The following is a 22,794-nucleotide window of genomic DNA, read 5'->3' as shown; positions in this document are numbered from 1 at the left end:
TGCGCAGGGTCTCGGAGGGCCCTGGGCTGAGTCTGGGCAGCGTCCTCCTTGAGCCCACCCGGCACGCACATAGAAGAACATCCCCTGCTGCCCGCACGGCAGACGCCGCCGCTTCCTGCCCTCGAGCCGGAGCGTGGGCGCGGCCCGCGTGGATGACGCCGTGTCGTCCACACCCGGGCCCGCGTGGCGCCGATGACACGGCACGCATGCGAGGAAGGGGCGAGGAAGGAGAGGGAGAGGTCATTAGGCACGCGCCCCGATGCAACGGCAGGGCGGCTCGCCCTTGACGACGAGGGCGCAGCCGTGGCGCGGTAGCGCTGGAGGAACTGTTGTTGTACTTCGGTACGGGCTTGGCTTTTGGAGGGAGATGAAGCGCGTTGAAAGAAATGTAGCGTTGTTTCTGAAGTGCTGCAGCGCGACTGCGTTTTGCAGCAACCGAATCATTTCCTCCCTCTTCTTCCGCACTGCTCTTCGTTTCCTCTCGCTCTCTCTCGATCGATTTTCTGCTTGCATTGCGTTTCCAGTTTTTTTTTTTTTGCAATTATATTTCACCGATTGTGTCGCGGAAACGTGCGACGACTCAGAGAGCTCTTCCGGTTTCCGTGCTTGCTTACTTGCGGCTGGGCTCGCTCTTCTCTCTTGCGACACATCTAGTTGTTTTTGCTGAATCATGTTGTCGAAACTCATCCGTTAGGCAGGAAGGGAGCGGGAAAGTTGGATGCTTCGCGCCCCTATATATTTGCGAGACGAAAGGGTATTGCGTGTGCGTGCCGCGTAACCCCCCCCCCCCTCCAACAAAAAACGTCGACTCCGGGGCGTTGGTGTGTCGTGCAAGCCAGACGTGAGCACGAGCATGCGTGAGGCGGATGTGCATGCCGACGGATGCGCTCTTCTTTTTTTTTCTTGAAGAAGAACGAATCTATGTATGTATACATGTATTCTTGTTTTTATATATACGATGGACTGCTGTTTATCACTTGTGCTATGTGGTATGTGTGTGTTTCCTCGCATTTTCTCTCGTGGCGGCTTTGGGTGACGCCTCATCCCCCTTTTCGTCTGTTGTTCATGTTGCGCCGTTTCCTTCTCCGTCCGCATACATGCGCACACCTGCGGCGACGGAGGCACAACTTGGGATGCCTTGTCGTTTGTTTTTTCCCGGATATTACACAAGGCGTTCACGCGGAGGAGGGGATGCTCTTTAGCAATCGACAAGTGCGATATAAGGTGCTGCTCCCTCAGTCTTAGAGGGCGGCGAAAAAAAAAAAGGAGACGCTGGCAATGAAGCAACACGCGGCGAGGCAACTCTGCTCGTCAGGCATTCCCTTCAGATTGCTCGACTGTACTTTTTCTGAGCAGTATGGTTAGGGAGAGTAGGGCCAGAGAGCGCGCACGATGATGATCGTCACGTGCTCCGGTATTGCACAATGCTGGATCGCAAGCGCATGGTCGCCGAGAAGGTGCTTCACGGCGTTTTTCTCTCTTCACAATATGTTTTATGCCTACAGTGGCTTGCTTTCGGTTGCTGACAACAAAGGCAAGAACGCCCCTTTTCTTACATAGATGTTCAGCGTGTTCATTCTGCACAACAACATCAGCTAAACCATATTCTTTCCCTGGTCCGTCACAGCCCCCCCATCGCGCAGTGCGAAGCATCCCTAGAAACATGTGTTGCATCGATGGGCCAGCTCAGCCATGCGAGAGCACGGCCACCCCCCACCACAACCTCCACCCGCCCCCCCCGCTCTGCTCGTCGCCTCAAACTCTACCCGCCCCATCATGCAGGTCCCCACCTCTGGTGCATCCCTCGCGAGGTGGCTCGGGCTCCCCCCACCACACCAGTGGGCAGCGTGAGGGGCGGGGGGCGGGATGCGTTTCCAGTCGCGCCGACACCCTGCGTCCTCATAGGGATCGCACAAGCTGTGCGTACTGACGCAGGTCGCTCCGACGCCACGCCGTCCAGGACCTCACCGCCGACACCAGCAGCGATGCATTGCTCTGGCATGCCCGCGTCGTAGGCGCCCGACTCTGACACCACCATAAACTGGTTGGGCATTGCCAGGAATAGAGGGTGGCCGCTCGGCTTGCCCACCGCGCAGGGGTGTACCGGACCCTGTGATACCACGCACTGTGAGGGGTCCCCCCCCCGTCATCTAGGTTCAGGCATCTCCGCGTTAGAAAAAAAAATGAAAAGCAATAATCGCACCAGTTTGCTGATTAGGCTGCTGTTTCCTTGCTCTTCTACTCTTGCTTCGCTCTCTCTGGGTGCCTTTCTTCCGTCATTCTACCCTGCACCCCCCAACGGCCACATCGATGGTCTTGCTGCGCCGTATCGCTTGAGGGAGCCCGTGTTGCCTTTTTTGTTGTCGCGCGTTCGTTTGAATTCTCCTTGAATGCTGCGTGCTGTGTTGCCCTTTGCATTTTACACCGCGCGGCGTAGTGCTCCATTCTGTTAGCCCTGTGCGCGCGCGCGTGGAGCAGCTTTTTTTCGTTTCCTCTCGCCACCGCCGACTGTAGCCGTGCCAGTCCGTTCAAGAAGCGGTCGGAGGTACAACATCCCCCTCTACAGACACACACATACACAGATCTCTCTAGTCATTAGCGACAAAAAAAGAGGTGCACCCTCTTCCCTCTTGCGTCGTCCCTCCTAGGCTTTCAAGTGCCTCCGTTTCTTTACGTGTCGTAGTCTTTTTCCACGTAGCACGTCTCCTGCTTTTAGCTCCCTTTACAAGACGCCGCAGTATCACCAGCAGCGAGAGGATGGCGTCGCTATGCGCGTCGGCATGCGATGCGCATGAATCTCTGAACGACAGCGGGGAGACAGACAGACAGATGGTGCTTATCCATGTCGATAACACCTTGCTTGCAATGCGCACGAGCAACCGGCTCAATTATCGCAGCAGTCCGCTAAAGGAGAAGGAAGCTAGCGAGTACGCAGTTGCTCAGGAACTGCTTGACCTGCAGCGGCGTCTCTTCGCCGGGGCTGTGCCCGTGCCCGGCCGCACTTCGTCTTCGTCCTCGGTGCACCCCTCTCCGCAGGGGAAAAGTAATCCTGCCTGCGCCTGCTCCACCGAGGCACTACCGGATCTCGTGCCATTGGCTCTACCGGATAGCTACTCGAAGCACGGCGAGGTGAGTGAGGTGGCAATTCTGAGCGCCTTCGCAAACGTGTGTCGCAGCCCTAACACCTCGGCAGTTGTCACCGGCGTCGCCCTCACCGCTTTGGTCGACATGTTGGACTTGCCCTGCGCATTCGTGTCAATGTACGGCGTGTACGCCGCGATCGAGGCCGCCTCCGAAACGCGTGCTGAGGTGCACGATAGCGCCTCGCATGAGGTGCTGCTCTCTCGCATCTTTAGCGTCTATGTCGCTGCTCTGAATCACCCCGCAGCGGTGATGGCCGACGGCGGCGTGCACGTGCGGGCACTTGGCCGCATGATGGTGCTGGCCACGCACCCCGAGGCAAGTCAACTACTGAAGCGCACCGTGGAGAAGAGCATGCGACTCATCGTCATGACGTTGTTCCGCCGGTTGCTGCATCTGCCAGCCGACGAGGACGCGCGCGGGGCGTTGGTGGCGGCAGGTGTGACGGTGCTGCGGTTCATAAGCCGCCTTATCAGCGGCGACATCGCCTGCTTCGACAACGACGGCCACGAGGTCGCGTCGACGGTGGCGTTTGGCGGCAGCGAGGGATTGGCAGGCACTTCAGCGAGCGGTGGAAGCGGTGACGACAAGACCTCACCTTTGGAGAACACGATCACGCTGATTCAACTGGAGGGACTTGCACTCGCGCAGGATTGTCTGCTGCTGCTTCGGTGCTCCCTCAGCAAGCCCTTGTTTGCGCCGCTGCTGGACACAGTGCAGAACCAGCTGTGCCGCGCGCTCTTGATCGCCGGCGTTGGCACTATGCGCACCATTGTTCTTGCCCAAACGCTGCGCACGGTCCACCTCGTCATGCAGGGCTCCTCGGTGCACTTGATCCCACAGATATACAACTTCATCCGCGTGCTGCACCTCAACCCGCTAGAGGCGCTCGCAAACGAGCTTGCCGACGCCAGCGCTGTCCAGCCGGGTTCGCCGGTGGGCCGTAGCGGTTCTCCAGTCGCGTCCAGGCCTCCGGCCAGTCCTGTCAGCACTGCTTCCTCCGGCCACGGCAACTCTGGCCGACTCTCTGCGCAGCAGCTGCAGAGGAAGCAGGAGCGGCGCGACATCCTTCTGGAGAGCTTGGCGGAGTTTTGCAGCGACCCGCGCTTTGGCAGCTTCTGCTTTATCCACTACGACCTTTCGTGGCGGTACGCCTCGCTGCTGCCGCAGCTTTACCAGGTCCTGGCAAACCACGTCTACCCCGTCTTTCACGGCGACCCAGAGGAGGTGGCGACAGTGGCGTGGTCACAGCGGCGGAGCGGCATGGCAGGAGACCGCAAGGCCGCCGCCCAACGACGCCAGAGGGCTGCTGCTGCTGTGGATTACCGCAGAGACAGGCGCCAACGGAGCATGGCGGCGCGGCGTCTGCCGCGCAGCACCCAACGCACGGCGCTGGATGCGACGACGAACATGGTGTCCGGCATCGCGATCCGGGCCATCGCGTCAGGTGCATTGCCGTCGACTGCCGCCGAGTCAGATACCACCATCTGCACCGGAAGCCCCTCGACGTCCCTCGCGGAATTGCAGCGCCTCATCCAGCATGCGCAGAAGGAGAAGGACAAGCTGAACTACTTTGCATCGCTCTTCGAGGACTCACCGATAAAGAAAGGCATCCCGTTCCTGCTCGAGCACGCCATTCGCGTGCCTGCCGGCGCGGAGGAGGAGACCTCCTTGAAGCACTGTACAAAGCTTGTGCTTGCAGAGCCGGCAGGCGGGCGGGAGCTCGGCGAGGCCCTATACCGTCTCAGCATTGTGCTGAACAAGCGTGTGCTTGGGGACTACATTGGTGAGCAGGGCCGCAACCAGCCAGAGGACGTCGCCGCTGCCGAGGATGCAACGAGACCGGCTGCTCTCTTCTCTGTTCGGTTCTTCGAGGAGCAGCTCGACGGATTCATTCACCAGTTTGAGTTCCACAATAAGCCGCTGCTAGATTCGATTCGCGAAATGGTGTTCCTCCTCTGTCTGCCCGGTGAGTCGCAGAAGATTGACCGAGTGATGGAGTCCTTCGCGAAGCACTGGTACCAGCAGAATGTGACCTACCGCGAGGACGGCACTTTGGTCAAGGACGAGACGCTCAACCCCTTCCACAGCGACTCGGGCGCCTTTGTCCTCTCTTTTGCCATCATTATGCTCAACACGGATCAGCACTCCGGCAAGGTGGCGCAGCAGATGAAGAGGGAGGACTTTGTGAAGATGAACCGCGGCATCGACGACGGCAAGGACATCCCCGCGGCCTACCTCGGCAGCATCTACGACGACGTTCGTCAGCACGAGGTGGTGATGGCCGAGATGATGGACCGCGGCTTCGCGAACGATACGACGTGGAGGCTGGAAATGCAGCCGTGCTTGAACTTTGTGCATCACGCGCTGAGCGCAGCGGCAGAGGTCGAGAAGGCGGAGGCGGTGAAGGCGCTGACGACCATATCGTCTCACGAGCTCGGCGCTGCGACCGCCGCCGCCACGGCGGGTTCGACAGTCGCAACGGCGCGTATGCGTGACCCCGAGAGTGGCGTCCTGCAGATCTTCGACCTGCTTCTCTTTCAGTCTCTCTGGAAGCGCAGTCTGCTCGTGTTCGATGGCATGTTGGCGTCCGCCGTGGACGAGGTGTCGTTGTCGATTGTGGCTACCGGTGACACCATCGCGCGCGCCGTCGAGGAGGCGGAGCAGCAGTTGCCGGCTGAGATGGCTATTCTGCAATCGAGCCTGCGCGGCGTCTGCCTGCTGGCGCGTGCTGCCCACGCACTTTCTTTACCCGTGGTGGCCGACCAGTGCTTTATGGGGCTGCTAAAGTATGTCGTGATGAGCGACTTGACGAACGCCGAGGAAGAGGTGCGCGCCCTGTACCGCAGTGTGCCGAAGCTGTTGTGCATGCGCGAGATCTTTGCGCTGCTCGTGGACATCTACAGCAGCCTCGAGGACAGCTGGCTGCCGCTGTCGCGCTTGATACTGGACATGCAGTTGGTGGGGCTGTTTGCCGAACCTGCGCAAGCGGCGGCGAGGGGCAGGCCGAAACCGCGTGGGGCTGATGATGGCGACGCTGAGGCGTCGGACAGCAGGGCAGCGCAGCGGTCGGTGTCGGCGCCGACAGAGCCCCTTCACGTGCTTCTGCAGGACCCCGGCATCTACGCCAACGTCTTTGCACCACTCTCGGCAGCCTCCGCTGCTGGGGACATTGCCGCGGAGCAGAAAGCGGCGAGTGAGCGCGGCTGGTTCTCTTCTCTGTTTGGGGGTAGCGGGGCGCTGCAGGTGTCGACGGTCCAGCTGTCTGAGCTGCGAGATGCACTCGGTCGAATAGGCAGCTGCATCCCAAATATGCGTCGGCTTTTGTCGATTCTGCAGCGAGTGTCAGCTGATCCGAACGCTGCCCAGCGGTGTTTGTGCAGTCTCTCTGCCGTTTCTAGCATTGAGGAAGATATCGCCGGCAGCAGCGGCAACGGCGTCAACTCAGCCCCAGCAGAAGGGGAGGGCAAGAAAGGAAATGGGCACCCTAGCGGCCTGGACGAGGCCTCCGCCTACGCCGCCTCGTACGAACTCGCTTTCATCTGCGCAGTTGTGGGTGGCGCCGCAACAACGGCGGTGCTTCAACCCGCGCACTTTGCCTCGCTCACCACCCGCGTTAGCCGGCTGCTGCGGGAGGTGGACGTGTATCTGCACGATACCCGCGCGAGCGACGGTGTGCGGGCGTACTGGTGCACCCTTGGCAATCGCGTTGTGTGCGCGTCGCTGCAGCTCATGGCGGTTCACTGGCGCGGCCAGCACGGCGCCGTCGCTATGGAGCAGCTATGGGCATGCTGGATGCGTGCCGCTCCTTCGACCTTCGCCTTCGTCGTGGCTCGCCCCGTCGCAGCGTTTCTCTACGACCAAGTCGTTGTTCTGGATGAGGCTGAGAAGGGCGCTGGCCCAGGCGAGAAGGAAAGGGACGCAATGCAGCCGTGGGCCTCTGGCAGCGAAGTACTTGTTCTCCTTGCACCCTTCGCGGTACACGCCGCCGCCGTCTCTGATGTCGTGGTACAGCGCCAGATTGGCTCCCTCCTTTTGCATGTGGTGCAGCAACGCCGCTACAGCGTCTCGGACGACACGGAGAGTATTGTGTCGCTCTGCCTGTCGTTTAGCGTGTGGATGCGACACAGCCGCGCCGCAGGGTCGAGCACGGCGGTCGGCGACACACCAGAGAGCAATGAGGCGCTCACGAAAGCGAAGTGCGGGGCGGTGGCCACCACATCCCTTCCAAGCGGTGCCAGCGTGGCGGAGGTGCTGGGCCTTTGTGGGCGCAACGTGCTCCTGGACAACGCCGGCACGGCCGCCGGTGGAGCTGGCGCGGAAAGGGGCGAGTGGTGCAGCCTTTGGGTGTTTGTGCTTCGAAGTCTTGGCGCGCTGGCCCTCTGCAGCTCCGATGCGCGTGATGGCAGCGAGGCAATCTTGTGCCTGCAGCGTGCTTTGCTGGATTCAGAAGCACACGATCTTCCCTCCTCTGCGGTTATGGCTGTGTATGAGGACATCCTCATCCCTCTGACAGAGCGTCTGTGCGCACCGAAGGCGCGATTGCAGACTGGTCTGCAGTGGGCCGGCGCGAGAAAGGCCGCCTTGGGCGAAAACAGCGGCGCCGCCGCGAGCTTCAGCCGAAGCGTTCTCGGCAGTCTCGTCAACTCACTCGTGTCGCCGGTGTCGCCGGAGCGGAACGGGCAGGGTGAGTCGATGGCTTCTGTGGTCGGCGCCTCCGCTCTGTCTCGGCGATCTGCACCGCCGACGCTTGTGTTCACGGAGGTGAAGTGCCGATTACTGAGCTTGGTGCCCAAGGTCCTGCTGCGGTACACGGCCGCGCTAACGACGCAGCCGGATTTGCTGCTGTCGTTGTGGAGGCGGGTTCTGGGCACCTTGTACGCGGTGCACAGTGCTTACCCGGTCATAGAGGATGCTGCCGGGCATGGCATGGGCGGCGGTAGCACCTCCCATGACGATGCGATGCTGGTGCAGGAGGCGGTGGAGGAGACGGTAAAGAATATGATCTACGTGGTCGCCTCCACTTGGCAGTGCTCGTCGTCGTCGACAGTGGGCAGTGTCGCCGGTACCCAGCAGCAGCACGCGGCTGCTTTCTGGGCCGCGATTGTGCGCTTCTTGCAGCCTTTTTCGTTCTCGGCACCGCTGGTTGATTTTATGGTCCAGGCTGGCCTTGTGCGGATAGAGGCTGGTGCTGAGGCTGCTATCGCACCGGACGCTGCTGCTCCAGCTGGTTGAGTCTTATTCTCTCTGCCTATCTTGTATGCTCTGTGCTTTACGCGCGGGGAAGAGGTGAGCACGAGCTCGTCGGCCGCTTGTGCTTGAGAGTGAGGTGTACGCACGTAATGGCGGTGGAAAGAAACGAAAAAGGCGAAGCACAAGAGGCAAAGCAGGCAAGCAACAGCAACAGCAGAAATGTGCACCATCGGAAGAACGCGATTACCACTCGAGATGCAAACACGCATAAGACTGAGGTGCTTTCTTCGGTGTTCCCCTTTTTGTGCGCGTCTTACGCTGGTGGTGGTGGTGGTGGGGTGGCTTAGCATGGGCAATTGTTGAGTGCGTCCTGCAGACCCCAGGGCGCAGGTGCGTCTGTGTATTTTCTCTGCGCGCTGGTTTTCTCGTTTCTGTTTCGTCGTTTGACCGCCTTCATCCCTCCTCGACTCGCTTGCGTGTGTGGCCGCGGCTTCGTTTTGCCAGCTCTGTTCTCGCGGATGCGCAACTCGCCTCGCTGCGTCATTTATGCACCAGTGCGGTGTCGCTCTATGTGGAGGTGCGTGCGACAGCCCTTGAATCGCGTGCTCCGTGGTAGCTTGCCTCTACTTTTTATCCAGCGTGCGCACTCCAGCGCGTTTGCGGGCGCATTTCTCATTCGCTTCGTCGTTTTGTTTTCCCCCTGTTTTTCTCTGTGCTTCGCGTGCTTTTATGTTTTTTTTTTTTTACGCGGCCAATGCTGTTCAGCAGCGTGTACATCACAAAGCAGCGAACTGTAGAGCACGCGTGCACCTCTTGCCGTGAAACGTGAAGCAGGCAGACGAAAGAGTAGGACGTCAGAGCATTCTCTCTCTGGCGGCGAGGCTCACAGTAGCTGCGCCTTGGTGGCACACTAATAAAGGTGCGCCCAAGGGAAAGAAAACGCAACGAAAGCAACTGTGAACGCTTTTTCCCCCAGCTCATGCCCACGGGTGCGCATCCAGAGAAGGTAGAAAGCGCAGCGACACCTCTGAGGCGAGGAGGAGTCTGCGTGCCCGACCGTTCCACATGCTTCTGTCTCTCTATCCCTCTGTGTCCAACGCGCCTTCGCTGGCGCGCACGCCTCTCCCTTCCTCCACTGCCTGTCTCCTATCGTCTCTCTGTATCTATCCCCCCTCTGTGTGTGTGTGTGTGCGCGGCGATGCCACCACCAGGGAGTTTCTTCAGCGCCGCACTGAGCTTCGTCTTTGTTTCTATTGGTGCCCCCCCGCCCGCCGTTGTGCTTCCCTCGTCCGCGTGCGCCAGAGCTACCAGAGCGGTAAGGTAGATAAAAAAAGAACAGAAGAAAAAAAAGCGCGCACGAGAGGCAAGCACGCATACGCACACACATCGCAAAACAACAAGAAAAAACAAATCAGGGTGGCACAAACCTCTATTCTGCGCACCTCCTCCGCGCCTTTCTTCTACTCGATTTTTTTTTGCGGCTTTTGCACCGCACCGCGGCCGCCTCTCAGGCACTGCTGCCGTTCTTGTGTTGTTGTGTTTTGTTTTGCCTCTTCACAGCTCACTCACTTTACTTCGCGTGTGCGTGCGTGCGTGCGAAACCGAGCAGCATCTCTATCTCGTCGTTGCTGTTGTGTGTACGTGTGTGAGCAACAACACGAGAAGAGACTCTCACAAGCGCGTACACGACACAGTAGCCCCCCTTCTCCCTCCCTCTCCCTCTCCCTCTCACCCTACTCCCTCTTCTGTTTTTTTTTTCTTCTTGTATTTCTTCCGCCCTGTTTTGGTTCTACATCTCCTTCGCTCGTTTCTTTCAACGCGTATACGCACCCGCACATACACTTTTGTCTGATTCGTGCTCGCGCTGCGTGCACTGACGCAATCTTTCGCCCACAGAACCCCTCTCCTCCTCATTCCAGCGTAATTCAGCATAGGCTCATTCCGTCATCGCTGTCCCCAACAAGAAAATGTCGTTCCGAATCGAGAAGCAGCCGGCGAGGAACTTCGCCTTCGCCACCCCCGGCGAGTCCTATCTCATTCTTGCGTCGAGCGCCTCTCTGCGCAAGCACCTCACGGACAGCTACTGGTGCGAGGCGATGGAGCAGGTGTGCGCTGGCAAGCTCGAGGGCATCGCGGTACGCTACACTGGCGAGAACCTTGTAATGGTTCAGTTCTGCCCCACCAACCTCTCCCCCGCCGGCTACCGTTATCCCCTCTTTATGTCCATCCCGATCGAGTTTCTGGTGCCGCTGGCGGAGAGCACCTTCAATATCCCGCCGCCATCTGATCTGCACGGCAGCTTTGGCACGGCAACAACAAGTAGCTTCCACTCCAGATCCAGTAGCGAAGGCCGCTCCACGTCAAACGGAGCGACAATGCCGAGGTTGTGTGTGGTGTGCGGTCGGTTCAACGTTCCCGGCATGATTCACCGCTTACACGGTTGGAAATGTAAGGAGTGCAAGGGGACGAAGTCCGATAATCGTCTGCGGCAGGAGGCGCAGAAGCTGCGGAAGCGCATGAAGGCACACGCATAGCGGGTGCCGCTTTTGTAATGTTGTCTACTTGAATCCACACCATCTTGCTGCTCGCCTCCTCTGCTCCGCACGCTGCTCCCCCGCCTCGCGCTCTCTGTCTATATCTCCCCATCTTTTTTTTTTGTGAAGCATGCCGCCTTTGGTGGTTTTGTTGCCACTTTAACAACCCACTTGCCGTTCCAGAATGCTTAATTGCGTATGCACCGGTGTGTGTTGGGAGCGTGTGTACACGCACTGTTTTGCCCCTGCCAGTCCACTCCTGACGCACGTTGATGTCTTTGCTGGCGCGTGGTTGAATGCGCTAGTTCATGTTCCTTTTTCCGCGTTTTTTTTTCCGCTCGCCCTCTCGCTCATTCCGTGTGTGCCTCGAGGGTGCTCAGTCGCGCATATGCGGTTGAAGATGTGTTCTCTCAACGCACGTTCATGTCTGTCTGCGTTGGCGAACAAAGAGCGTATGATGGTGGCGCGCGCGCTTCTTTGCGGAGCGCTTCGTTGTTTGTGTTTTTTTTTTGGTGTCTGGGGCGTTGGGTTGATGATTAAGCGTTTCACTGTACGGTATACGCCGCCGGCTCGAGGATTGTTCTACGCGTGCTTGTGCTTTAGTGCACACCCACAACCTAGGCCCTCACGCTCGTGTGAGTGCGTGAGGCAACAACAACAAAATAGCGAAACGCACACACACACGGATGGGCCTAAAACTACAGTAGCTTCCGTGACAAGCTGAAATCAAGCGGAGCAAGACGTGGCGAGTTGCAGCGCATCTTTCATGGGCGGACTGCTTCCTATGCTTCTCGTTCGTCTTTGCTGCACAGCGCTCTTGGCAGACGACATAAAAGAAAGAGGGTTTCGCCAGCTATCCGCTTGCTCGCTACGAGCAGAGGTAGTTCTGTGCTCACTGGAGGTGCGAAGAAACGCAAGAGGGTAACGCCACCGGCTGCTTCCGTTCTCTATCGCGCGGAACCGATGCATCTACCACCGCCTCCCATTCTGCTTTCCTCCAATTCCTTTTTTTTTCGACTCCATTCCTCGTGCGCTGATCGCGCGCCTTTGACTCGCCCCCTCCCCTGCCCTCCTCCTGCTCGTGTGCTTGCTCGTCAACGCGGAACGGCGTTAAATTGCGAATTCGTATCGCCCACCTCTATGTGGCTTTTCTCATCCGGGGACGATAACCCCGCGCCTCCTCTTTTCTCTCTCCCCTCCCCTTGACAGTCCTCTTCCCGAAGTGAAGAGCAGCAACTCGTGGTCGCGTCTCTGTACCTTTTCTGCTGCTGCGGTGTTGGCACTGAGCATCAGCTTTTTGTTTGCTTCTGATTGTCACCGTGCAGACGGGGAGGCGCTTGGACGGCCCCTCACCGCCTTCCTCATACTCCCGGCGCAGCGTAATTTCGTTTGCTTGTCAGTGCGGCTTGGCTCTTATTTTGCATACCCTCTGCTTCCTGACCGTGAAACCGCGTACCGAACTACCGCTCCGTTATTCACTTGGCCCTCTATCAGACTCGCACCTTCCTTTTACTTCTTCTTCCTAGAGACCCTGGCTGCCGCCCGTGTCAACCGCAGCCTCACTCCTGCCCTTCCCGTGCCCTGGCTGCTCTCTTGTGGTGTGTGCCCTGTTCAAATAGCTCCCGCGACGCTCAGTCCCCCTCCCCCTCACCTCACACACACATCCAAGCACGCATATATACCTTTCTGTTCTTCTCTCTCCCCGGCGTCTCGCCTCTGCAACGGACTACCACATATTCTTCCTCAACGCCGTGCGTGCGCCGCTGTTTTCCTTTTTTCCCTGTTGTTGTTTGTTTTTGTTTATGCGTGTATGATCTGTGTCTTCTCTCTTTCTCTCTGTGGCGCCGCTCCTTCGCCGTTTTTCGTTTTGTTTTCGCCACGCCTTTTTCTAGTTGTTGCCGTTTTGCTTCCCAGCGATCGGGTTTGTCGAGTCCCCTTCCCCTAGCCGTGCCTGCTGCCTGTGGTTCACTGCTGATCGGTGCTCTTTCTTTCTCCTGCGTGTTTGTGTGCACGCCGCTGTGCGAGCACACGGGTTTTTGAAGTTTCATCTGCCCACTACTACGCACACAGTTTTCTCTCTCTCGCCGTCGCGCGTCGTTTGGACTTGCACAGTCGTCTGCTCTCACGTGAGCGACATAGAAACCTGCACCCGCTCCTTTCTTCTTTCCCCGCCATCACAAGGCACTCAGAGGGGACTAATTGGAGAGGACGCGCCACGTGTGCACCAGACATCCCCTTCACGCTTTCGGTGACGTTCATAGATCGCAAAAGAAAACAGAGAAGAAAAAGGGCGACTGCCGGAGAGCAGAGGCCAGCTCAATCCCGAGGCGGTGGCGTACGCTCATATTGGTCTCCGTGCGCCCACGCCTCCGCCATTCAGAAACAACGCAATATCAAGACGGTATCGACAAGACGCTGACCGTGGCGGCCATTATCGTTGCTGGTGAACCCACCCGCCCTCCCAGCCACCCACTCGCAGAAGCGCACAGGACACAACGCGCGCCTCTGCATAGTTTCTCACCTGTTCTCCCCGCTCGCTTCCCTCGACCCCCGATCACAAACGCGCGCGCCATGAGCACCGCCCTTGGAATGGAGCCGGAGGTGGTGTCTTCATCGGCCTCCTCCTCGTCTGAGCTGGAAGAGCCCACCGTTGACCCGCGCGACGTCGGCACCGATGCGGGGAACCGCTCGCCAGAGCTGTCGCTGAACACGGCCACCGCCAGCGCGAGCGGCCTGGCCTGGCCAAACAACCTCAACGTCAACAAGATCAGCGGCGTCCGAGCTGGCGCGACAGACAAGCTACAAGGTGGAACTTCTGCCCATCGCGGTGTCAACGGCGCCACAGCTCGATTCACGGACCCGAAGGACGAGAACGGCTTCACCGTTTTCAGTCGCCGCCCGACCGGCGCCGGTGCCGCCGCGACAGGACTGTCACAGCAGCAGACGAGCCCTACATCCACCTTGGCGCCGAACGTCAGCAATGGAAGCGGGGTCAGCAGCGGCCACGCATTGCGCAGCTCGGCTAACGCAAGCGGCGCCACGGCCAACGATGAGCGTCCAGGGGTGATGGAGTTTGCCAAGAACCTCTCCGAGCGACACCTCAGGTGTGCTTTGTGCGCCAAGGTGGTGGTAGATGTTGTGCTCATCGGGGCGCATGCGTCGGTAGCGTGCCGGCGTTGCGCTCTGGCCTTGCCAGGTACTCACATCACAGAGTTGCCGCGGCCGCTGCGAGAGGTGCTGCGAGCGCTGAAGGCGGCAGCGGGACTGCCTGAGCCAAACGACGACTTTGTGGGCGATCGCCGCATTCTGCGCGCGAAGCGACCGTTTCCAGTGAGCGCCACGCAGCCCAACGGCACAGAGCCGACGGTAAAAGAGGAGACGGCGGCTGTCGCTTCGCCCGGCTCGCCGGCTCCGGCTGCTGCCACCTCCACAGCGGCGATGCAAGCGGTCTTAGCGGAGCTGACGGATGCCGAGATGGCCGAGCGCCACCAGATCGGTAGCGCGGAAGCCTCTAGCCGCGCGGAGATCACGACGCGCAGAAGCGTTGCCATCGCAGCGCGAGCCGCACCGGCGGCAGCTGCCGGGAAGCCTAACGGCGTCTCGAGCCGACAGTACAAGCTGGAGGCGGACCGCAAGTATGAGAACGCGGAGTACGTCGCTGCGTTGGAGCTGTATACCAAGGCAATCAAGCTGCAGCCGATGGATCATCAGTCGAACGTCAAGTTCCTCTACGGCAACCGTAGTGCTGCCCACTATATGGCGCAACGGTACAACGAGTGCATTGAGGACTGCCTCGAGGTAGTGCGCCTGGACCCGGGCAGCGTGAAGATGCTGTCGCGCGCCGCTCGCTCTGCCTGCACGATGGGAAATCTGAAGCGTGCCGTGGAGATCATGGAAAGCACGCCGAAGGATCGCTTGACCAGCGACATGGAGGCGGAGCTTGCCCGGTACAAGAGCGGCCTCGAGGCGTACCGCCACGCCGAGCGGTGCTTCGGCACTCCGGAAGGCGATGAGCAGTACCGGATGTTGGTTGCTCAGTTCAGCGATACCGTGCCGTTTCGAGTTCGAAGTGCCGAGTCGCTGCGGGAGCAGCGCCACTACATGCGCGCCGTGGAGGTGCTGGAGGCGCTCTCGTACTCCACGCGCACCCCGGCTGCGTGCCGCATCATGAGCGAGTGCCTCTACCTCTCCGGCTTCGAGTACTTTGAGCGGGCGCGGAAGTGCATCGTGGACGCGGCGCAGCTGGACGACGCCTGCAACGAGCTTCTGAAGAAGATTGATGCCGTTGACGACGGTAAGCAGAAGGGCAACTCAAACTTCAACAAGAAGAACTACGGCCCGGCGGCCGAGTACTACACGGTCGCTATTCAGGCCGCCGCTGACAACGATCAGGTGCTGCGCGTGCTCTACTGCAACCGCGCCGCCGCGTATAAGGAGTTGGGCCGCTACCGGGAGGGCGTCGAGGACTGCACCAAGACGCTGCAGATCGACAAGGAGTTCTACAAGGCGTACGCGCGCCGCGCGCGCTGCCACGAACACCTCGGCGACCACTTTGCCGCCGTGCGGGACTTCAAGAAGGCGATCGAGTACGACGGCACCGACCGCGAGCTGGCCCGGGAGCTGAGAGCGGCAGAGCAGAACCTGGCCAAGGAGGCGGAGAAGGAGAGGGACTTTTACTTTCAATTAGGTGTCTCTCGCACCGCGACAGAGCGAGAGATCAAGCTCAAGTACCGCGAGCTCTCGCTGCGGTGGCACCCGGACAAGTGCATTGGCCTGGATGAGGTCGAGCGCGAGCGGGCCGAGCACAAATTCAAAATTATCAGTGAAGCGTACGCCACCTTGGTGGATGCCGTGAAGAGGCGCGAGTACGACGCGAAGCAGGATCGCGAGCGCTTCACGCGTGCTGGCGGGTTCAATTTCTCCTCCACATACAGCGGTGGCAGCGCAAACGACTACTACCGCGGTCGTCACCGCGCCGGCGGCAACGGCTTTTGGTAGTGTCACGCACGGAGTCGTCCGTATGCGGGGACGGAAAGGCGCAGTAGCGCCTCTGCCACCGGCCTTCTTTCACCTCTTCGGACACCCTCTGCTCATGGTGGGGTAAGAAAAACGAACAGAGCGTCTCGCACTCGTTCGCTATGGCTGATTCGTTTCTGCTCTTCCGTTTCTTCTTTTTTTTTGTTTTCGCACTGCGCTCTTGTTGATTGCATGGCCCACCTACTGCGTCCGCCTCTTGTCCATTCTCCACCTCCCCTCCTTCCTCCTCCTCCGTGATATTTTTGGTCTCTCTCTCTCTGGCGATGTTTGCGCTTCGTTTTGCCTTTCTATGCTGCCTAATGTATGGGGCTATGAGCCTCATCTTGTTCTTTATGTTGGCCGTCTTTACATGCACGCCGTATGTTAGACTAGGGTAGCGCGCGTGGGGGTGGCTGGATTCCTCGGTTGATTGGCTCGCTTGGTGCAGTTTCCGTGGGTCGTCGCGCAGGCTCGAGACGCCGCTTGCGCATTCACAAGCAAAACTGACATGCCGCTTGCTGGCGGCTTCTCCGCCACCCTCCCCCCACGATTTTTGTATTTTGTTTCGTGTTGGCTTGCCTTCAATCTTTGTGAGTTTCATGTCTCCATGCCCTCTTCTTTCCTTTTTCTGTGATTAGAGAAGACTGCCCCTTTTGTTTTGTCCCGTTTCGCTCGCCTTTGTCGTGTTTTTCCTATGGTTTGTTTTTTCGCTTGCTTTTCGACGGTGCCCCCTCCACCTTTTTTTTTCCTTCTCGCTTCCACTCGCCCGCAAGTATGTTCGCACTCCCCCTCTTTTTTTCTGTTTCTTTCTCGTGATGTGTCCTGCGTCTGCTCGAGGCACTTGGGCATGTTAGCGCTTGCCCCTCTGTGTGTGCATGTGTATGTGAATGCGTGCATGTGCGAGCAGGTGTTTGTGCCTCTGTTTCTGTGCGAGCCGGCGAGGTGTGAGCGTGGATGTTTCGTTTTCTTTTTCTTTTGTGTGCTGGATGTCTGGGCCTCTCTCCCATGATGCCGTTGCTCTGTGTGCTTGTGTGTGTGTGTGCTGCTCGTTGAGAGAGAGGGGAAGAGGGACAGATGTCGAGAGTCCCTACTCTCTTATTATTATTACTTTTTCGCTTCTATGTACGTGAGTTTGCGCGTGTGTGCGTGTGTGTGTGCCTGTGGGCAGGCTTTTTGTTCTTGATGTGAGTCTCATCTATTTTCTTGTTTTTTTTGCTGTTGTGTTGTTGTTTCGCCCTAGCGTGTACCGGTGTATCTCACGGAATCGTCTGTGGTTCTTCCTTCTTCCCTCCTCACCCCTCCGAGCCTGTTTTCCTGAAGGGGATGCCCTGCCGTCTTATCGGCCGCTGTATATTCACTATTGCCTCGATCTTGTCCCCCCCCTCTTTCTCTTATGCGCGCGCTCAGCAGCAAGAGTGAATATGTCGGGACAGGCAGGAGACAGTCGTGATGGGCTGTGAGGTGAGTGTCGGCGGTGGCTCGTGTAGATCGGAGAGCGAAGGAAAAACAAAGTGCATACCGCAGCTGAAGAGAGTGCACGGCTTGCCGGTATGCTCGACAGCCGAGAAGGGCAGCACGCGTGGGTGTGTCGTTGTGCAAACTCGCGTTGGCGGTGTGTGCGCTGCTCAGCACGGTAGGCAGCGCACATCTAGTTTCAAGGACATCATGTTGGGCGAATGCGCATCGGGGAAGCGACGCACACATTTTACTAGACGGAACGTCAGCCTCTGCGGAAAACCAAAAAAAAACGAACGCCAGCGTTTCTTTGAGCGTACTGGAGCGCATGACAATGCTATTCAGAGCTGCCACTCACTGGAGGCGGAGTAAGTTACGAGGCGGCGTACTCCTACGGCACCGCGACACAACCATGTGCTCTTGGCTTGCCGCAGATGTAACGCTCTCCTCGCCCCCCCCCTCCACCTCATCGGGTGATCGCTGCATACGCCATCACTGTTTTCTCTCGTACATCCTCCCCTTCTGTACCTCTTTCTCTCCTTTTTTTTTCCTGCCTCTCTGCGCCGGGTGTCTTTTCGGCAACTGGCAGTTGGGCGGTCTCGTAACGGTTGGCGCCCTTTTCCCCTCCCGCGTCCTGTTTCTTTCTCTCTCCCTGTGCCCCCCCCCCCGCGTCTACACTCCCTTTGCCGTCCCCTTGACGCCTTTTCAATCATAGACGCCCGCCCCCTTTGACCAGAGCGCATTCACGCGTTCCGGGTAACGCTATCGTGCGGAGCACGTGCTCGCTTTGCTTATATGTACATATACATACATGCATCTAACTCTCTCTCTCTTTCGTCCGCCCGCGTGACCTTGTTCCCTGCCGCTGCTGCCGCTATCTCTATTATTCTGCCTTCTATTTTTTTTTTGTATTTTTGTGTCTGCGTTGTCTCAGCGACAAGATCAGCCCTACATCGGCCGGATCGCACGCTGCGCCTGCTCACCTCTACACGCCCCTCACCCCTACACACCACGTCCGTCTCTCCCCTCCATGTCCCAGTCGCATCCGACCTATGCGTGTATTAAAGTGCTGCCTTGTTCTTCTTTTCATGCTCTTCTCGTCCTTTGACTCCTCTTCTTCGTCTTTCTCAACCTCAAGAAAAAAGAGGAACAGATAAGCTCATCGCGAGTGAGCAGAACAGACAAAAATGGAGCTCATGCTGCTCGGTTTCCTCTACGCCTTCGGGGCGGCGTGTGTGGTGAACTACCTCATTATGTTTGTGCGCATCCGGACGACGGAGATGTACGTGCAGAGGCGGAAGAGGGTCGTCGACGCTTACGAAAAACTGTACGGGCCTTTGGGGAACGGTGCGGTGGAGGAGAGGGAGGGTGAGGACCACGCGCCTGAGACCGATGCGTCAGCTGACCTGCTGTCCAAGGAGCCGCTGCGCGTCGCCTTCCTCCACCCGGACCTCGGCATCGGTGGCGCGGAGCGGCTGATCATCGATGCCGCTGTTGGACTCCAGAAGCGCCAATCGATCCGCCTCGTCGAGTTGATCATCGTCACGAATCACCACGACCGCAGTCGAGCCTTCGAGGAGACGACGGATGGTACGGTGCGCATTGTGGTGCGGGGCAGCGCGCTGCCCGCCAGTATCTTCGGCCGCGCCAGGGTGCTGTGCGCCACGATTCGCATGGGCTTCGCCGCCTTCGCGACATGCTGGAGCTTTCCGAACACAGACTGCTTCGTTGTAGACCAGGTGGCGGCGGCGATGCCGGTCCTTCACTTTTTCGCCGGCAGAACACCGATACTCTTCTACAGCCACTTCCCTGACCAGCTCTGTGACCCGAACCGCAACCCAGACAGGACCTTCAAAAGCGCCGGCTCTGGTTTGGCTCCGTGGCACGAGACCTATCGCGGCTTCTTCGACCAGGTGGAGGCCTCTTCCATGAAGTTTGCAACGAACATCGTGTGCAACTCCAAGTTCTCGCGTCAGGTGTGCATCGACACATTCCCGACGCTGGCCGACAAAATCCACGAGGTCACCGATATCTTTTACCCGCCGGTGGAGATGAAGGTACGCGAGGTGACAGAGGACACCCTGTCCCAGTCTGCAGCGTTGCGGGAGCTGAAACAGGCAGTGAGCGGCGCTGTCACCTTCGTCTCCATTAACCGCTACGAGCGTAAGAAAAATATCGAGCTGGCCATCGAGGCCTTCGCGCTCCTGCTGTCGACGGGCGAGTTCAAGGGTGCAGAGGGTAAAAAGCCGCTGATGCTGATCATCGCCGGCGGCTACGACCCCCGGTTGGCGGAGAACGTGCAGTACGCCGACGAGCTTGCCGCGCTTGCGACAACGAAGCTGCGCATTCCAGCTTCCCAGGTGCGCTACCTAAAGAACATTAGCGACGATGAAAAGGCCGTGCTGCTGTCTGAGATGCGGGCACTCGTGTACACGCCCTCTCGTGAACACTTCGGCATTGTGCCGGTGGAGGCCATGGCGTACTCGAAGCCGGTTGTCGCGATCGCCGATGGCGGCCCGTGCGAGAGCGTCGGCAGCGTGGAGCTGGAAGACCCGTCAAAGTGCGGCGGACTCTTGTCGTCGCCGGAGCCGGCGGCGTTTGCGGAGAAGATGGCGCGCTTTGCGCGCGACCCGGTCTACGCCGCCAAGGTTGGTGCACAAGGTCGCGCCCGCGTCCTCGAGAAGTTCAGCATGGAGGCGTTCAGCATGCAGCTAGTGACGCGCCTGGTGCGCCTGCGGAGTGAGGCGGACAAGAAGTTGTTGGCTGAGGGCATCGAGCTTGCCAAGAAAGAGGCCGCCTCAAAGGCAGGTAAATCTTCACAAAAGGCAAAGAGCGACTGAGGCGATCAGGAAGTGGAGAAGGCGCTGATGACGCACGCGTTTTGCGCTCAAAGCGGCGTCGGTGCTTCCTGTCCTCCTCGAGCGCACTCCCTCACTCTCCATTCTTGTGCTCAAGGTTGATCGCCGTGCGACCCGGAGCGGATGGAGGCTGTGCCCGTCTTTTCTTCCTCGCCGACATGACGTCTCAGCCTTTAGTGCGTGTGCGTGTTTTGCCCGGTCTTGGCTGCTCATCATTTGCGTATGCGAGTGTGATTGTTAGTACCTGTGCTCATTGCGCGCTCGGTCTTGTGTTCGCTTTATCGCCTGCAAATCTTCCAAGTCAACTGGATAATAATACCACGAAAAGAGTCACAGGAGGCAAGCAAACAAGAGCCCAGTCGTATTCTTCGCTTCTGTGCAGTGCGCACCCTGTTAGCGATGTGCCTCTCTCTCTCCTGCTGAACCGCATGGACCGATATTAACTGCACGTGGGTGGTGGTGGTGGTAGTGCGGGAGCCGATCGGAGTGCAAGAGAAGCAGAGGCTCTCGCTCTCGAACGCCGTTGTGCGACCAGCATTTTTTTTGTTGTTGCTGTTTTGTTTACGCATGCCTGACGCTCCGGTGTTTTCATCTCGTGTGTGCACGTCCCACTCGATCTTCTGTTCACCTTCCCCTCTCCGTCTTTGATTGCACCACTCTTTTCTCCACGGATGCCTCACACCCGCATCCGCCCCTCCCGATGAAATGCGCTTACCTCTCGCTCCTTGCTGGTGTTTCATCTCTGGACAAGTGGACGGACACATCACTACAGCGGACGCGGACAAAAAACACGATGGAGCGCATCCCTTTTGTCGTGCGCCGGATGGTGGCGACAGAGCAAAACTGCGCCTTTGTCCACTTTTTCGCCTCCTTCGCCGATGTGTCCGCAGCACCGTTGGCCATCGAGACGAAAGCCTTCCGCAGCGCTGCCGCCGGTGGTGCAGCGGACGATGCCGAACCGGCGTACCAGCTTGTCTACGACGTCATGCGTTCACGAAATGGCCATATATTGTTCAAGAAATCTTATGCTGAGCGCTTCACGCACAGTCTTACCCTTGCCGCCCCGGCGCTCGCCCTCCCAGCCGAGCTGCAGTCTCTTGTTCAGGCGCGTCTGCAGGCGTACATCGAGTCGCCGGGCGTTTACCTGGACGGCGTCACCGAAAAGAATGTGAAGTTGCTGTCATGGATTCCGGCCACCGGTGCGTCCACCAAACAAGCAGAGGCGTTCCCGATACCCGTCATTATCATGCTTGCCAAGTCGTCTTACCCTTCAGAGTCCATGTACCGCGAAGGTGCCAAGCTCGGCTTACTGTTTAACGCGCACCGCATCAATCCCAATGCGAAAGTGGCCCAGATGGGGCTGCGCGATCGCGCTCACGCCTACCTGACCGAGAATGGTGTGTATGAGGTGCTACTCGTGCACGACGCCGCCGACGCTTACCTCGTTCCCGAGGGTTCGCGGTCGAACTACCTTCTGCAGAAGTCGGACGGAACGTGGTGGTGCAGCGCCGAGGAGGACATCCTCGTCGGGATTACGCTTAAGACAACGTACCGGGTCCTGCAGGCGTGCGGCCTCGGTAGTGTGCAGCATGCCAAGCTCACCCTAAAGGACATTCTTGAAAGCAAGTTGCTCTTCATCCTGGGCACAAGTCCGACGATCATGCCAGTTCAGTCGGTGCTGCTGTATGGGGACTCGGAGACACGCAGGTTCTACGAGGAGGCAGTTCGGGCGCTCGGCGCGACCGCGGGAACGGTGCAGCAGGTGTCAGACGTCAAGGCAGAGCTTCTCTTCCCCGTAAATGTGGAGCTGGCGTCCGCCCTGCGGACTCAGTACTTCGCGGAGGCCGCATCCTCATAGCGGCCCACGGTGCTTCCACCTCCTCCGCACCGGTCACAATCGCCATCAACTGCAGCTACGTCTTTTCACTCCTCCCTCCGTCCCCAGGACTTCCTACGCTTTCGTGCTGCAACAGCGGGGAGGCGGTCGAGTTTGCGTCCCTCTTCTCCGCCCCAGCGGTTCCTCTCGTTGTTTTCTTGCCCATCCTCTGTCACATCTCTGCGTGAGCCGCAAGCGCGCACGCACTGGCACACGCATCACTCCTGAACGGGCGCGAACATCTTTCCGCCCGCCTTCTCGCACGCCATCACCTCGGCCGCCTCAGACGGCGCCGCTGTTATCGCTCTTAGCACCTCTTTGCTCGCCCTTCGTGATGGGGAAGAGGGGGCCACCCTCGCAGTGCGTGGTATCACAGGGTCCGGCACACCCCTGCGCGGTGGGCAAGCCGAGCGGCCACCCTCTATCCCTGGCAATGCCCAACCAGTTTATGGTGGTGTCAGAGTCGGGCGCCTACGACGCGGGCATGCCAGAGCAATGCATCGCTGCTGGTGTCGGCGGTGAGGTCCTGGACGGCGTGGCGTCGGAGCGACCTGCGTCAGTACGCACAGCTTGTGCGATCCCTATGAGGACGCAGGGTGTCGGCGCGACTGGAAACGCATCCCGCCCCCCGCCCCTCACGCTGCCCACTGGTGTGGTGGGGGGAGCCCGAGCCACCTCGCGAGGGATGCACCAGAGGTGGGGACCTGCATGATGGGGCGGG

General features: G+C 59.0%; 5 protein-coding genes across 5 annotated transcripts; all 5 read left to right on the top strand.

Annotated features, from left to right (window-relative positions):
- Positions 1-2,757: 2,757 nt before the first annotated feature.
- LDBPK_342220 (hypothetical protein, conserved) lies at positions 2,758-8,376 on the top strand (the record flags this gene model as incomplete). The annotated part of the gene is made up of 1 exon (XM_003864333.1): positions 2,758-8,376. The coding sequence occupies one exon, from the start codon at positions 2,758-2,760 to the stop codon at positions 8,374-8,376; it is 5,619 nt and encodes a 1,872-aa protein (XP_003864381.1).
- A 1,925-nt stretch (positions 8,377-10,301) lies between these two features.
- LDBPK_342210 (hypothetical protein, conserved) lies at positions 10,302-10,868 on the top strand (the record flags this gene model as incomplete). The annotated part of the gene is made up of 1 exon (XM_003864332.1): positions 10,302-10,868. The coding sequence occupies one exon, from the start codon at positions 10,302-10,304 to the stop codon at positions 10,866-10,868; it is 567 nt and encodes a 188-aa protein (XP_003864380.1).
- Positions 10,869-13,439: 2,571 nt separating this feature from the next.
- LDBPK_342200 (DNAj-like protein) lies at positions 13,440-15,866 on the top strand (the record flags this gene model as incomplete). Its single annotated transcript, XM_003864331.1, has 1 exon — positions 13,440-15,866. The coding sequence occupies one exon, from the start codon at positions 13,440-13,442 to the stop codon at positions 15,864-15,866; it is 2,427 nt and encodes an 808-aa protein (XP_003864379.1).
- Positions 15,867-18,526: 2,660 nt separating this feature from the next.
- Positions 18,527-20,179, top strand: LDBPK_342190 (glycosyltransferase-like protein; the record flags this gene model as incomplete). Its single annotated transcript, XM_003864330.1, has 1 exon — positions 18,527-20,179. One exon carries the CDS (start codon positions 18,527-18,529, stop codon positions 20,177-20,179), a length of 1,653 nt encoding a protein of 550 aa, XP_003864378.1.
- Positions 20,180-20,897: 718 nt separating this feature from the next.
- Positions 20,898-22,055, top strand: LDBPK_342180 (hypothetical protein, conserved; the record flags this gene model as incomplete). Its single annotated transcript, XM_003864329.1, has 1 exon — positions 20,898-22,055. One exon carries the CDS (start codon positions 20,898-20,900, stop codon positions 22,053-22,055), a length of 1,158 nt encoding a protein of 385 aa, XP_003864377.1.
- Positions 22,056-22,794: the final 739 nt, after the last annotated feature.

Source organism: Leishmania donovani, chromosome 34 (assembly GCF_000227135.1).
Source record: "Leishmania donovani BPK282A1 complete genome, chromosome 34".
NCBI classification, from domain to species: Eukaryota; Euglenozoa; class Kinetoplastea; order Trypanosomatida; family Trypanosomatidae; genus Leishmania; species Leishmania donovani.
The sequence above is the reverse complement of the archived record's forward strand: the minus strand, read 5'-3'. Positions and strand labels throughout refer to the sequence as shown.